Source organism: Artemia franciscana, chromosome 5 (genome assembly GCF_032884065.1).
Source record: "Artemia franciscana chromosome 5, ASM3288406v1, whole genome shotgun sequence".
In the NCBI taxonomy this organism is placed as follows: domain Eukaryota; kingdom Metazoa; phylum Arthropoda; class Branchiopoda; order Anostraca; family Artemiidae; genus Artemia; species Artemia franciscana.
Genome location: NC_088867.1, coordinates 9,577,000 through 9,589,991, shown reverse-complemented (window position 1 = coordinate 9,589,991; position 12,992 = coordinate 9,577,000). Strand labels below are relative to the sequence as shown.

The 12,992-nt window shown below is 33.4% G+C and overlaps 1 protein-coding gene across 4 annotated transcripts in view; it reads right to left on the bottom strand.

Annotated features, from left to right (window-relative positions):
- Positions 1-12,992, bottom strand: part of LOC136026961 (alpha-2Da adrenergic receptor-like) — a 178,778-nt gene that overhangs the window by 22,115 nt on the left and 143,671 nt on the right. For all 4 annotated transcript variants that reach the window (XM_065703823.1, XM_065703824.1, XM_065703822.1 and 1 more), the window contains one exon: positions 804-1,218. In XM_065703823.1, coding sequence (XP_065559895.1) covers positions 804-1,218 — 415 coding nt within the window. The remainder of the gene's footprint in view (positions 1-803; positions 1,219-12,992) is intronic.

Genomic DNA, 12,992 nt, shown 5'->3' with positions numbered 1-12,992 from the left:
TACTTTATATCTGCTGTTTCGAAGGTTTTGCCCCCCCCCCCCGAAAAAAATTCCTGCTTACGTGCCTGATTGACATAATGTCTCGAAAGGGCTCAGAAGCTGTGAAACTGGCAGAGACCATTTCAGTGTTAGCGCCAAGACCAGATCTGCCACTCCTTTGGAATTTTCCTAAGATTTAAGTATTTTAGTAAAAATATTCAAACAGTATATTTTTAAACGTTAACTTTTCTCACTGGCAGGTTTTGATAAGAATGGCGTCGGAGTGAACTTGTCATTACGCCTCAAAGTATTTTTAAACAGATAGCTAACTCGCAAGTATATACCCGATTTGAGGTTTGGGTGAACATTCGGTTCTTGAAATTTTGACTAACTCTGATAATTTTGACCAGTTTTCCAAAAAATAATACGCTCCAATACATTAAAAAAAACTCCAGCTATTTATTTATAACCAAACACAAGCTAAACTAGTCTAGCGTCCCAAACTTTTAAAATCTATATTATATATTTCTCCCGGATTTTACCATAAAATCTCTTAATATAAAATTCTCTAAAGTAACTGTTAAACCTGGCATCCCTTTTTTTCTTGCTTTATTTGTAATCTTCATTTTTCTTTTCCTTCTTTTCTCCTTCATTTCAAAATGCTTATGTGTTTGAAATTTTATTTGTTTTTTATCCTCCCAAGCAATGGAGCCATTGGATAATATTGCTTAATTGTCTATCGATATTTTCTTTTAATTTGTGATGATAGAATGAACAGAAAACTAAAAGCTTAATTCCAGAGAATTTCATCAATTACTTCTTACCTGTCTTTTCAGTTTTGATGGTCTCCGGCTTCCAGACATCTTTCTAGTTAATCTTAGTCTTAAAGGCTTAACGCTTGTTACACCACATTTAGTATTTAATACCGAGTCACATGATTCAAGTTCGCTAATAGCTTCAAAGTCAATTATATTCTGATCTAAGGCTGTAGAATCATCTTTCTTCTGTTGGATAGCTTCTTTGACGGTGGTCAAAACTGTCAAGACCACTTCTTCATTTGTGCAGCTATTCCATTGTGAAGGCGGATTTAGAGTTTCCATATATGATAAGATTGTGCCTCCTCTTAGCTGGTTGATATGTTCTTCACTGGGGAAACCATCCTGAGCGGTTTTATACTCTGTGACTGAATCACTATCGTTAAGAGAGCAAAATTTGCTGGTAGAATCATCACTTGCAGATCTGAAACGAAACATTTGTTCATGTCTAAAAAAAAATTAAATAAAAATAACTACATTTTCTGTCCCTGTTTTCTAATTTCTATAACGAGGTCTTAGTTGGAAGAGGTACGATAAGACCACCTTATATATCTAAATATCTGCGTTTATGCACAAGATAATAGTTTAAAACATATTTTTTGTTGGAAAATTCTCCATAATCTCTTATGCTTAGCTGCTCCACTTACATATGAAGATTTGTATGATGCGTCCTATAATTTGTAGAAATTTTCTTTTTGTTTTGAGTATTTTTTAGGGCTTCTAAAACTCTTGGTGATTAATCTCTTGTGAAAATCGTCTTTAGGGTCCACCTATATGAAAAGATTGGGCCTATTCGCACTTGATTCATATGTACTTCGCCAGTGAAACAATGACGAACACCTGACGAACACTTTTGTACTCAATGATTGAACCACTCTCGTTTTTCAAACATAATTCCTTGTTGAATCATCACTTATATATCTGAAATGAACATAATAGGAACATTGCACATCCAAATTTCTTAAAAGTTTTGCTTATAGAGAATATCTAAGTTTTGCGGTATTTCGTAAATGAATACCAGCTTTACCCCTGTAGCCCAAGGGATGAAAAAATGTTCTATGATCCATTTAACCGGACAATATTGGCGCTAGACAAGGCCGTTTCCAGGATTTTTTTTTTTTTTGAGGGGGGTTACAAATAGTTCTTTTCGGGAGGGTGAGGGGGAGAGGGGTTACGAAAAAAACTTCAAAACTGCATAAAAAATTTGTTTATATTCCTTTTTGTTACATTTTTACTAGTCAGATAAACATTTCGGGGGAGGGAGTCAAACCTTCTTAACCCTCTCCCATGGATACGGCCTTACTCCAGACCTTGGATCAATCAAACGTAATCAAATATACTGTTTACCAAGTTTCTGCGACCATACTCTCTATGTGATGAAGCTCCATCCCCCCAAGAAAAAGATCCGAGATAATTCAACTGCTACTACTGCTATTACTGCTAGCTAATGTTGATGCTTATGCTAGAGTAATCAAACTGATCGTTTTAATGAACGATAAGAAGAAAGGAGAGCACCAGACCACAAATAATGGGTACCCCCCAAAAAACAGAAGTTTTGAAACAGTATATAAACCAAGACAGTGTTAAAACATACTTCTCTTAATGATTTAAATGATTAAACATTGTAAAGTTTGTAGTTCCTGATAATAAGTAATTACCATAATACATTTTATTTGCTTCAAGTAAAAAAATAAAAATGAGTAAATAACTCTCGAAATGGTTAGGTATTCGTGAAAACTCAACAATCAGGCTAAGCATGTCTAGAAATTCCAGAATGTGGTTTTCAGCTATCTATTTGAAAATGAATGAAAACCCATGTTATTCATGTGAAGACTTGTCCCGGATATGTTTTTTTCTCCTCAGTTGTTTATAATTTTCCTGTGCTCTTAGATTATGAAAAAAGGATCCTTTAAACAAAAATAGAAAGTTCTAATGTGGTTTCTTAGCAACAAAAGGGATCAAACAACGACAAAGTAGCATTTCTGACCATTTTGCTGTTCAAACCAGTAAAGTTTTATCCCTCTAAATCTTTCCTCAAGGCCTCCATAAATCTTGATAAAATATATTATTATGACCTGAAAAATATGTTCCAACCAGTTCACAGGCCCCTTCCCCCAACATAAAAATCTTCCGTCAAGAATAGTTATATTGTTAAATAATTTTATAAAAAGAGTAGCAGCTCATTCAAGTGCAATTTTGAATTCTCCACCTTTTAAGGAGGAAACACGATTCCAGCTAAACCAACTGCTAATTTATTATGTTTTATACCGCAGAACAACATTTTGGTGCAAACTGAGCCCCAATGTTCGATGACCAATATTAATTAGATAAATATTACTGGGTATTTAGAAAAACTGGGTAGAAGCCCTCCAGTCTCCAAGGCCAACTCCCGCGTGGTCGTATGTTTCTTTCTTAACTTACACTACTATGTACTCTATGATTCACTTATTGTAGACACTTTAGCCGACAAGCCCTACTTAGCTACAAAAACCATGTATTTTGAAGCAAACACATATGAATGAGTAGTTGCACTCTCGAAGCATTCGGATAAAAGAGTAAACGTTATCCCCTCATATGTGGGTTGATTTTAATTGTTTCACAGATGGTCTAACCAAGACTAATGATATGACGACCCCTCTCACTAAGACCACTTTTACTTTGACTACTGCTAATACTACTACTACTAGTGCTACTACTACTAATGTTCAAAGCAGTGCCCAAAGTAGCAGTGTCCAGTCTGTTTAAAACATTACCCTTTACCTCCTTCCATAAAGTTTTTGTTTCCTTGAAATCCTTCATACGACTTCGTCCAACCCCTTTCGAGAACTGCCACGATGTCTCATAACAAATTGCAACAACTATACCACAACCAATCTTAACATAGCTACTATTAACATTCCTACTCTTACTGAATCTACTCTTAATGCGACTTCTCATGCCACTTTTGTTCCTGCCATGAACAGAAACCTACTACTGCGACTCTTACACAAGTCCCACAACTAAACTAATAGTGCCTAAGCAATCCTGCCTCGACTACTCCTGCTACGACTACACTAGAAGCAATTATTGTTACCACTATTTTATCGACTACGGCTGTTCCGATTACTACTAAGCCTACCAATGATTCTGTTGATGCTAAAATTCAACTATTATTATTAATAGCCCTAATTAGTATATACTATTAAATTGATAGTAGTTAAACTATTATGATACTAACAGAGATCGTGCCTACTATATCCGAATGTCAGAGCGTCATTCGCGCTTTACAGAAAACAAAGTATATTTTAAAAGATTTCATCTATAATGTGAATATGACCAAGAAAACAAACCGTCCAAAATACAAAATAGTTATTATTAAACTATAAATCACACTCTGACCTTTAGAAGTCATAAAAGGTAGTGACCTAACTCCTATTTTTGGTATTTTCTACTCGTTTTGAGTTTTACTTCATTATTCAATGTATTTCAATTCGTTTGGGTTTCATTTATTTATCAATGGTGATTTCTGCTCGTTTTAGGTTGAATGATCAATTCATTTATACCTGCAGGTCTTTGGTTTAACGCAGCTCTTTACTTTTCTTTGAACAACATCTTTTAAAAAAAATAAATAAATTTTTAGAAAATATTTTGTTATGATTAACAGAATATGAAGAAAATAAGTAGAGTAAGCAAAAACTAAAAGCTATCCTTCTTCGAATTTGTCAAACCGCTAAGCCACCCGACACTGACACACTTTTAAATGCTCCTCCAGGGCCTCAATTTGTTCAAGTCCCCCGGGTTGTTCAATTTTCAATATCTCCTCAAAGATTTTATGCGTATTTTGCTATCTTAAACTGGCATACAGGATCATCTAGGCATTCTGTTATCACATTGCAGGTTTTTCACTAGATTTTTTCGAAAAAGACGGAGGACATCACTGGCCTCCATCGGAGGACAATTGAAGTTGATCTACTTCGTTTATAAGAAACCACATGTAACATCCGATCGTTAATATTTTTAGTTTTGTTTGTTATCCTTAAACAATTTAATGTCATCAAAATTTAATTTCATAAATGTTAAAGGATTAATTAACATATTTTAAATATTAATGTTCATAATTCAAATAATTTGATATCGCAGTCTATGCATCAGTGTGGGTATGGTTTAAAGAGAGATATCTCAATTTTTTGTGGGGGGGGAGGTATGCTTCATCAAATAGAGCATATAATCGGAGAAACTTTGGAGAGGGTGCGTTTGATTACGTTCGATTGATCCAATTCGACGGCCCATTTTATCGGGTTAAATGGATAATACAATAGAGCGTTCATTTTTCCATGTCTTGGGCTGCTTTGGCGCAGATGGTGTTCATGTACAATGTACCACTAAACTTAGATATTCCCTAATAGCAAAACGTTAAGAAATTTGGATATGCAATGTTCCAATTTATTCATTTTAAATAAACAGGCGCTGATTCAACAAGCAAATTCTGTTTGACAAACGACAGTGATTCAGTTATAGAGCACAAAAATGTTCGTCTTTGTTTCCCCAGAGAAAACGTATTAACCAGTTATGAGTAGTCACACTCTTTTAATATCAACTTATTTCCTCCATGGTCCAACCGACAAGACATACAGGAAGACATGCTGCATGGTCCAATTATCATCATGTTGACGTATCAAGAAAAGAGCATTTGAGGAATAGCTTCATTTGAAGTTGCATTTCGGTTTAGAATGGTCTTCCCTGGGATATAATCCCTAAAAGTACCTCTGTCGACTCCTGTAAAAGAGGGTTTAACAGCCATCTAAATCCTCGTGATCGAGCTATGCAAATGTCTAACGATAAATCAGACATTTAAATATGCCTGGCACCATGAATTTAGTTAAAAGTAATGCATTCGTCGCTAATGGATACTTAAATATTCTAGCATGTTTGTTAATTCAGTTGCACTGTTTTGATGGTCATTATTTATTCTTACTGTTTATTGTTAATAAAGTGGATATAAGTCACATAATCCGTCGAACAAATTTTATTATTTTTGAGATTGTTTTTCTCCTCCTGTCAGGTTTGCCAATTCTTAAAGCTTAGAGGGGTCAGGCAAGAATGTTTTTTTATTTTTTCAATTGAAGACACTAAGAAAAAGCATTTTGTAAAATATAAGACGAGGTGATTTTCTTTCTGTTTTTTTTTCACAAGGAAAAAGACAAATGCATTTTTCAAGTCTCCCCCCCCCCCAATTACTGTCACTGCCCTCTGTTCTTGCTATTAATCTTTTAAGGTCTCTCTAGTTCCTGAATTCTCATATCTGGCTCAAGCTGAATCAAGGTTTTTTTTTTCCTTTGGCCTACTTAAGTGGCAAGTTTTCATCACGTAATATCAGGGATAGCATACAAAACGTGTGATTATGTTAGTCTCAAGACTTAGGAGGATTTAAAAAAAGTTTAAAAGCACTCACGAATTGATGAGTGAGGTTTTTGGAACAAAAGACTTTATTAACCTCTTTTAATATAGGTAAAAGGCAGTAATATTTTGCATTTAAGATAGAGTTTGAGGCTGAACTGAGAATTGGTAAATTTTGTACTTATGGGAAAATGAAGAGATATTTATTAAGAAAAAACTATATATGTTGCTAAAAAATAGCCGTTAACAACTTCTGACCAATTTTCTTTTCCCATCTTTTTGGTCGAATATACATCGTTATCCCACTCAGGATTGTTAATACTTAATTAATTGCACAATTTGATTTTAATCTCGTATCAGCATGAACTCTTTTTTAGTTAGGTAGCAGGAGGACAATAGCCAAAAGTATTTCTATAAAAGACAGTATTTCCCTATATTTGGGTAACAGACCGAACTTTTTAAGCAGAATTCTTATCGTGACGAAATATCTCAACGTTTATTAAATTTCAATTCCAAAGTAGTTACACAAAGTTACACGATTTTTAATACAAATGAAAAGGCTTAGTTTTATGTAAACATTTTTAAAATTGGTTCTTTAAACCAATAATTTTTTTTAGGTTTTTTTTTCTTTTTATTACTCTTTTTTCCTCTTTTCCTGTTTTTGTGTAATTTCTTCTGTGCCGACATGTTACCGTGAATGTCTTAAATCTGGTTAACATTTTGTCGACATTCAACTGTGAATGTCTGAAATTCCTTTTCTGTGCTTGGATTCATTAGCTTTGCGAGTCAGCTTTTTCAGTCTTATGCAAGCTATGATGGTAAAAGTTAAAGTTAGGTTAGATTATGTTAGGATAAATTTGGTTATAAATATCAGAAATGGGTTAAAAATCAAACCAAAGCTAAGATAACCAAACCTAATATAGCCTAACCTTTCATCGTTAAACCTAGCATTAAACTAAAAAAAAGTTGACTGGTAGCGCCGACTAAATCTTAGGAGAAAGGAAAGTATTTCGGACACTCACTGGTAACAAATATATTGTAAATCAATAAACTTGAAATGCTGAATTTGAATTGAATAGAGTTTATTAACGGAAGAAGTTACAACAAAAGAAATATAACGCTATAAGGTCTAGAAGCTGACTTCCTAGATGCTCATGACCACATAAAAATAAATTGTCAAGGTTTTACACAACCAATTCAAGCAATTAATGTACAAAATAATTGGTAGAAATAATCATAGAATTAACAATAAAGATATTTATGGAAAAAATATATTTTCATAGTTAGGGTTATAGTAAGAAAACCAAAAAAAAAACTAAGAAAAGCATAGAAGGTTCAAGGAAATAGTTTTAAAAATATATTTTTGATTTAATTGAACTTTAGTTAAAAAGAAGTACTACAGTTTATTTACTATCTTGTTAACTAAACACTGCATTATACGGTTAAAAGCTGTCGGGCTTGCGAGAAAGCTTCACGAGTAACAAAAAGCCACTACCACAATTAATTAGACTAGGCATTTAAGCCCCCAAAAATCAGGCAAATTTCGAGCATTTTTGTCACCTTTGGCGTTGCTGATTTTTCTTGATTCTACCGGAATATGAAATAACGCTTTCAGACGCACAAATTAGAAAATATTTGAGCAATACATATTAATCCTTATTTGTATAAAAATTAATATTTGTAGTACACTAAAATGACGAAAATCATTGTAGGTTAAGCAGCTGATAAGATAATCCTTCAAGTGATTTTAATTCCCTGGCTTCGAAATTTTTCACTAAACAATATAGTCTATGTTGGTAAACCTTTTACATATTGAAATTACAAAGACAGAAATTCACTTAAAAGTTTTAACTTGATGCTGATTGAAAACAAAGTTCGTGTCTAAACTTTCCTTCCAACCGTAAGAACTCAGGCATAATCATCTCACTTGTCACAGATAAGGAAAAGCATGTTTGTGTCAGTGAATCCGAGGACTATAATAACGAAAGAAGGCTTAAGTGGAATGTTCGTCAAACCAAACTCTCTATCAGGTAGATATGGGAAAAACAGTTTCTGGAATAGGTAATTCTAGAATGGAGAGCAAATTTAAATTATTAAGCAAGACAATTTTTCGGTAATCTGTTCCTCTGCCTTTATCAGAAGAAAAAAAGGAATAAAGATAAAAAGTTTGAGGGTCCGTGCCATTTTTTCTTGGCCAGATCAGGTCGGAGTGAAATAAAAAAAGGACACTGCAAAGATGGGTGAAACATACTTTTTTTAAAGCAGTATTACGTTTTGATGTCTCATGTTCTAGCAGCCAACCTCGTTTTTTCGCTTTATTTAATTATTATTAGTTTTCATAGTGGAATAACGATGGATTTTTTTACGGTCAAGCAACAAACAATAAAACATGTCAAGTATAAGTTTTAGATTTTCCTTCTGTACTATGTATTTGCCTAAGCTTAATCTCTTACCATTCTGACTGACCTTTTCGTGAGAATAAATGTGTCCATTATTTGTATATATCTTATCTAATTGAGCCTTTTTTTTATTATTTCAGTATCATTAATAATTTAAGAATTTCTAGAATACAATTTTATGTTTTAAAGAAAATATTGACAAAGAAGTTCCCCTTTGAAAGTTTTGAACGCATAAGAGCTATCATGAATAATAGGAGTTAATAAACTAAGTTAATGTTTGACAGTCAGTGGGAGTGGTAAGTACTCAGTACCTCTTTGATTCGCATTTGCATCTCTCATAAATAAATTAATGGAAAAAATAATATAGAGCAAAATGGACCATTTGTTCAATTTGAACAGTAGAGGTAAGTAAATGAATAAGAACCCCCTAGTGTCATTGATAGGGCATTGGACGTGGAATAGACGTTTCAATTTGGGATCTTTTTTTTTACAGGAACACATAGCAAGCGTGTTGCCCAGCCTTGCGGTAGCTGAAATCAAACCCGGATCTCCATCCGGGTTTGATGGGGATCAAAGCAGAGCATCAATGCACTGTGCCACCAGAGGTTAGAGCCACTGTGCCACCAAGATGCTCTTCTGAAAAGTCATATAAGTTCGTGGTGTGTTGGGCACTGGTGTTCTAATTCAATTGCTCCACCTTGAAAATTAGTAAAACTATGGGGAAACAGAAACATTATTTGTAAAATATGAAATGGCTCAAAAGTTTTCTTTTTTTAACTGGCATGGAATTTCATGTAAAAAAAGCAACAAAAATATTCAGGTTTTCGATAATATGGGTATATCGTGCGAAAAAAATAACATTTGATGCATTCCTAGCATTCGGCTACAGCTTAATATGATTCTAAAATTAGTAGGTTTTAAAGTAGCGAGGCTAGTTGTCTCTCCATGTAATAAAGTGATTGGCTTACAAAATAGGTAAAAATAAATCAATAAAACTGAAACCACGTTTTTAACAAAGAAGAATATTCGTTTTTCTATCATTTTTTAAATCCTTTAATTTCATTTTTCGCTGTGATTTATAATCTATTTGATACTCACTGGTAGAGCTTCGTGAACCTAGGCCAAGTTCTGCCGAATACTACACATATTGCCCATATTGAACTAAAGTCAATCTTTAAAATTAATTTAGTTAATGATTTTGAATGTTGTTAGGCAAAATAAGACATTTTAGTCACAATTTCAACATAATTCTTTTCCGCTTCGTTTTTAGGTGCTGTCCAGATATAAATAAAAATTCCTCTAAATACATCGCCCCTCTCTTCAAAATCTAGAACTTAGCAGTGATGATTTATGAGATAAGGTCTGAAGTTGAATGAAAGTAGTAAGATGAGTGAATCTGGTAGAGGCCTAAGTAAAATAAACTAATAACAAAATATATGAACAGCGATCCATCATATGACTGAGAAAAAAGTTACATGTTAGAATCCATCTTCTAAAATTGAGTTAACTTAATGTTTATTAAGCTATTGAGTTAGCAGTAATGATTTATGAGATAAGGTCTGAAGTTAAATGAAACTAGTGGGATGAGTGAATCTGGAACAGGCCTAAGTAAAATAAACTAATAACAAAATATATGAACAGCGCTCCATCATATGGCTTTCTAGTCTTTCTTTCTAGTCTTGAAGGAGAGTAGATTTTTTGTTCAAACTAGATTGATTAGATAAATGAAATAATTTTCTTTCTTTGATGAATTGTTGAGAAACAACTTAATTTTTTTCTATGACAGCTAATCAACTACGATCATCCAAACTTAAGACAAATTATAAACATGATTTATAATCGTAAAACTTGATTTTATTTTGGAAAGCCGACATGTGGAATTTTGTATTTTCTTATTTGAACAAATATCATGGATGCATGTTTATTTATATGTAGATGTATTTCTTTTTTCTCAGGGGTGATGGTATTGAGGCAAATGTCCAAGAAGAATGGAAAAGGGCTCATTTGACCGGAAACCAAAAGTTCTAATGTCAATTCGGAACAAAAAGATTGAAGGACATCTAGCCCCCTTCCCACGCCCCTTTTTCCCCAGAGACAATCGATCAAAATTTGAAATGGCCCTTTTTAATTAGTTAAATTTATTACTAAAAATAGAACTTAACAAAATATATACATATGTATATAATACATAAAGTAAAAAGTCATTCAACTAAAAGTTTTAGACTGACCATAAAATTGCACGGGTAATATGAGAAAGAGAGAAAGAAAAAAGAATGTATATATATAAATAAATTTATATTAAAATGCGAGAATTAAAACTAATAATGTCTTTTTTTCTTTCTCGTATTGTGCTGAAGACGGCCCTTGGACATAGGGCCAAAATATTCACAGAATTGATTTCCACTGTCTTGAAAAGATTTTCCCTGTTGCTTCAATTTTGTATTAGTATGTCATTCATGATGTCATTAATTTTCTTAGCATTACTAATCCATAATTTTATTCCTCGATAAATAAAGGGGAACTTAGACCTTGCAGTAATGGCAATTGGAGCAGACAGCACGTTGCTTATTCGAGTGTTACAATTGTGGCAATTAGACCTAACCTGAAACATACCTGAGAAACATAAAGGTAAATTATTATTATTATACTTGAACAAAAATAACTGGCGATAAAAATCCTGTAAACCAATAGTTGATAATTTGTTCTGTCTTCCATAATCCAATCTCACAGAATTACTATAAGATTTATTGCAGAGCAAATGGATCGCGTTATTTTTGAGATACCAAATTGGATTCACTAGCGACGGAAATGTCCCTAACAATACCGATGAACAATGTAAAATATAAGGATGTATTATAAAGAAATGCAATAACCTTAAAATGCAATGCGGGACAAAGTTTGCGAGTTTTTTGAGGATTCCATTATTCCGTGATAAAATCGCTAACATGTTCCCGAGACGTTCCCTAAACGACAAAGTTTCATCAAGTGCAACACTTAAATACTCGACACAGGACTTCCTTTCAGTATCGCCATTATTGTATTTTAATCCAGAAATCCATGGATAATTGCAGTTGCTCTCAAAAATATAACGAAAATAATTTTAGTCAGGTAAAAATATAGTTTATTTACGCATATCTAAGTTGAAACTCTGTCTAACGATTGTTTACATATTTCAAGTAATCCCTTCTCAGTCCTTGCAAGACAAATAAGCGACATCAGCCAACATCGGTACTGTCACTTTTTGTGGATCATGGAATAATTTACTGAAATTGTTTTTGATATTAGAGATTTTTTGACTTAAGTCATTTACAAAAGTTAAGAATAATAGCGGTTCAAGAACAGAGCCCTATGGAACTCAACTTGCAATTGGAAAGCTTGATGAAAGCTTTGAGTCAATACTTTAAGTCGCCCTGCTAAGAATGAACGTACAAAGTTAAGCCCAGGACCACGTCTCCCATAAAACTCGCCTTTTGGAAGTAGGAGATCATGATCTACCTGTCAAAAGCTTTGTTTATATCTAAACATATTACTAAAAATCTATAAGCTTCATCCACCGCTTGATTGACTACGCTTCTTAGATAGGTAACCGATTGTTCTGTTATGTAACATTGCCAAAATCCGAATTAGGTTGGATTTAACGCATTATGACGCTCTAAATATGCATAAAAACTTCTAAATATGCAGACAAAGTACTTTTCTAAAACACGCGATAACACAGGAAGAGCAGAAATCAGCCTATAATTTCCTAAATTATTTGTCTTACCATCCTTATGAACAGGAGTCACACGAGCTACTTTAAAAAGTGGCTTCTGGATTAGTGGCAGAATATATTTAACTACTCTTAATGATATGATATCACTACTAGAGGCATTGCATTTCATTTCGTAGATGACCAAATTCAACTCACTGAATGATACAGGTGCTAAATACATTGAAACCTTATATCCAAAATGATCAAAGTAGTCAAAAATGCTCAGATCATGTAACATCGGACATATTCCTTCAGCAACACGCTTTCCTACAGCTGAGAAGTAAATTCCAAGTACTTTTGAGACATCATCAGCACTTTTTGGCGTGTCACCTTCTTGGTTAGCTAGTTTAAGTGGGATCGCTTTCGTTGGCTGCTGAAGTACTTCTTTAATTTTGTGCCATGTTTTTGCCGGACATCCCGATATTTCCTCAAGTAAAATTCTCTTTTTGCTTTTCTTAATAATTGATTCAGTGTATTACGATAATTATTATATATTCTTTAATTGAAACTGCATTTATGATTGATCTTTTCTTTGTAATGTTGGTCTCTAATACGCATAAATTTTAGAAGGTCTGCAGTAACCCATGGCTTTTTTGGGGTTGTTTTACGCCTTCCTGTTTTCCTTTGACAATGTTTTTCTGATTCACTTTGGATAATCTGGTAAAACAAATG